The sequence below is a fragment of the Pelobates fuscus genome, chromosome 2, assembly GCF_036172605.1.
Source record: "Pelobates fuscus isolate aPelFus1 chromosome 2, aPelFus1.pri, whole genome shotgun sequence".
Lineage (NCBI taxonomy): Eukaryota > Metazoa > Chordata > Amphibia > Anura > Pelobatidae > Pelobates > Pelobates fuscus.
The window spans coordinates 337614106-337616778 of record NC_086318.1 but is presented as its reverse complement, the minus strand read 5'-3'; the positions used below and the strand labels follow the sequence as shown (position 1 = coordinate 337616778).

Sequence of the window (2673 nt, the reverse complement as noted above, 5' to 3'; positions counted from 1 at the left end):
TTATCACATACAGTACATACTGTACACAGAAAGAAGTACTCTGCAAGCATTATACAGTACAGTAAGTGATTATACTGTATTTTATCACATACAGTACATACAGTACACAGAAAGAAGTACTGTACTCTGCAAGCATTATAAGTGATTATACTGTATTTTATCCCATACAGTACATACTGTACAGTTCACTGGACACCCAATATGGCTCCCAAGAAGCATAGTGGAAAGAAGAAAGTGCGGAGCAGCAATAAAGGTGACAAGAACAGCAATGCAGGTGACAATGTGCAAAGTGGAAATGCAAGTGACAATGTGCAAAGTGGAAATGCAAGTGACAATGTGCAAAGTGGAAATGCAGTTGACAATGTGCAAAGTGGAAATGCAGTTGACAATGTGCAAAGTGGAAATGCAAGTGACAATGTGCAAAGTGGAAATGCAAGTGACAATGTGCAAAGTGGAAATGCAGTTGACAATGTGCAAAGTGGAAATGCAGTTGACAATGTGCAAAGTGGAAATGCAGTTGACAATGTGCAAAGTGGAAATGCAGTTGACAATGTGCAAAGTGGAAATGCAAGTGACAATGTGCAAAGTGGAAATGCAAGTGACAATGTGCAAAGTGGAAATGCAAGTGACAATGTGCGAAGTGGAAATGCAGGTGACAATGTGCAAAGTGGAAATGCAAGTGACAAGAATGTGCAGCGCAAGCATGGTGGCAAAAAGAAAGTGCACAGCAGTAGTAAAGGTGACAGCAAGGTTGTGAAGAAAATAACCATTGAGCTGAAGAAGGAAATTATAGAAAAGCATGACCGTGGTATTCGTGTGACTGATCTGGCTTCGGAGTACAAGATGGCAAAGTCAACAATTTCGACTATTCTGAAAAACAAAGCCGCCATCAAAGGAGCTGATGTTGCAAAAGGAGTAACAATGTTAACCAAGCAGAGGACACAAGTGCTGGAAGAGGTGGAAAAACTTTTGTTGGTGTGGTTGAATGAGAAACAGCTGGCAGGTGATAGTGTAAGTGAAGCTATGATCTGTGAGAAAGCCAGGAAATTGCACAGTGATTTACAGCAAAGAAGCCCCTCTACAAGTGCAGCAAGTGACGAATTTAAAGCCAGTAGAGGGTGGTTTGAAAAATTCCGCAGGAGAACTGGCATCCACAGTGTGATTAGACATGGTGAGGCTTCCAGTTCTGACAAGGCCGCAGCAGAAGCTTACAAGTTAGAATTTGCAGAATTCATGAAGACAGAAGGATACGTCCCTCAACAAGTGTTCAACTGTGATGAAACAGGGCTCTTCTGGAAAAAAATGCCGAACAGAACCTATATCACACAGGAGGAAAAGGCCCTACCAGGGCACAAGCCCATGAAGGACAGATTGACCCTTTTGCTGTGTGCCAACGCAAGCGCCGATCTGAAAATTAAACCACTACTGGTGTACCATTCTCAGACCCCTCGTGCATTTAGGGAACAAAATGTGAACAAGGCCAGACTGCCCGTCATGTGGAGAGCCAATGCCAAAGCTTGGGTCACAAGGCAATTGTTTATGGAATGGCTGCACGAGGTGTTTGCACCCACCGTCAGAAAATATCTTTCTGATAACCATTTGCCTGAAAGGTGCCTTCTTCTGATGGACAATGCCCCAGCACACCCTCCAGCCTTGGTGGATGATATGGATGCTGAGTATGACTTCATCAAGGTAAAGTTCCTCCCCCCCAACACAACACCACTTCTGCAGCCCATGGACCAGCAAGTCATCTGCAACTTTAAGAAGCTGTACACAAAGGCGCTCTTCACTAGGTGTTTTAATGTCACTGAAGAGACATCCTTGACTTTGAAAGAATTCTGGAAGAAACATTTCAATGTTGTCCACTGCATTAACCTCATTGACAAAGCCTGGGAAGAGGTCACTTCCCGAACCCTAAATTCAGCCTGGAGGAAACTGTGGCCAGAATGTGTCGCTGAACGTGAACATGACTTAGAAGGGTCTGATGCAGAGGTAGTGGAGGAAATTGTGTCCATGGGCAAGAATATGGGTCTGGACGTTGATGGTGCTGATGTGGAAGAGCTTGTTGAGGAACATAGGGAGGAGCTGACCACGGAAGAACTTTATGAACTCCACAGTGAGCAGCAGAAGGCACTTCTTGAGGAGCATTCCACTGAGGAGGAAGAAGAAAGGGAGGAGGTTAGCAGTGATGCCATAAAATCCATTATGCAAAAATGGAATGAGTGCCATGATTTCTTTGAAAAGCACCACCCCAACATTACTGTCACAAACAGAGTGTTAAATCTCATGAATGATAATGTGGTCTCTCATTTCCGGAGGGTTATGCAGCGCAGAAAGAGACAAGTGACATTGGACAGATTTTTCAGACAAACTGAGCCTGCAGCTAGGAGACAAAGGAGAGAGGAAACCCCTGAAGAAGATCTCCCTGATGTCCTTATGGAGGGGGACTCTCCCCCCAAACAATAACTGCCTCCCACCTTACTGTCCTCTCTTAATAAATAACTACAGTATACTGTACTTTACTAATGTGTATTGTCATTTGTTTCATATTTTTGGGCTTCAAAAACCCCCCAAAAAAAGTCAGCACGGATTAACCGGATTTACATTGAACCCTATGGGAAAATGTGCCTCGGTTCACGACCAATTCGGTTCGCGACCAGAGTCAGTTCACGA

The 2673-nt window shown here is 44.0% G+C and overlaps 1 protein-coding gene across 1 annotated transcript; it reads left to right on the top strand.

Moving 5' to 3' along the window:
- Positions 1-201: 201 nt before the first annotated feature.
- Positions 202-2466, top strand: LOC134586332 (tigger transposable element-derived protein 1-like). The gene is made up of 2 exons (XM_063441804.1): positions 202-274; positions 653-2466. Exons 1-2 carry the CDS (start codon positions 202-204, stop codon positions 2464-2466), a joined length of 1887 nt encoding a protein of 628 aa, XP_063297874.1.
- The last annotated feature ends 207 nt before the right edge of the window (positions 2467-2673 follow it).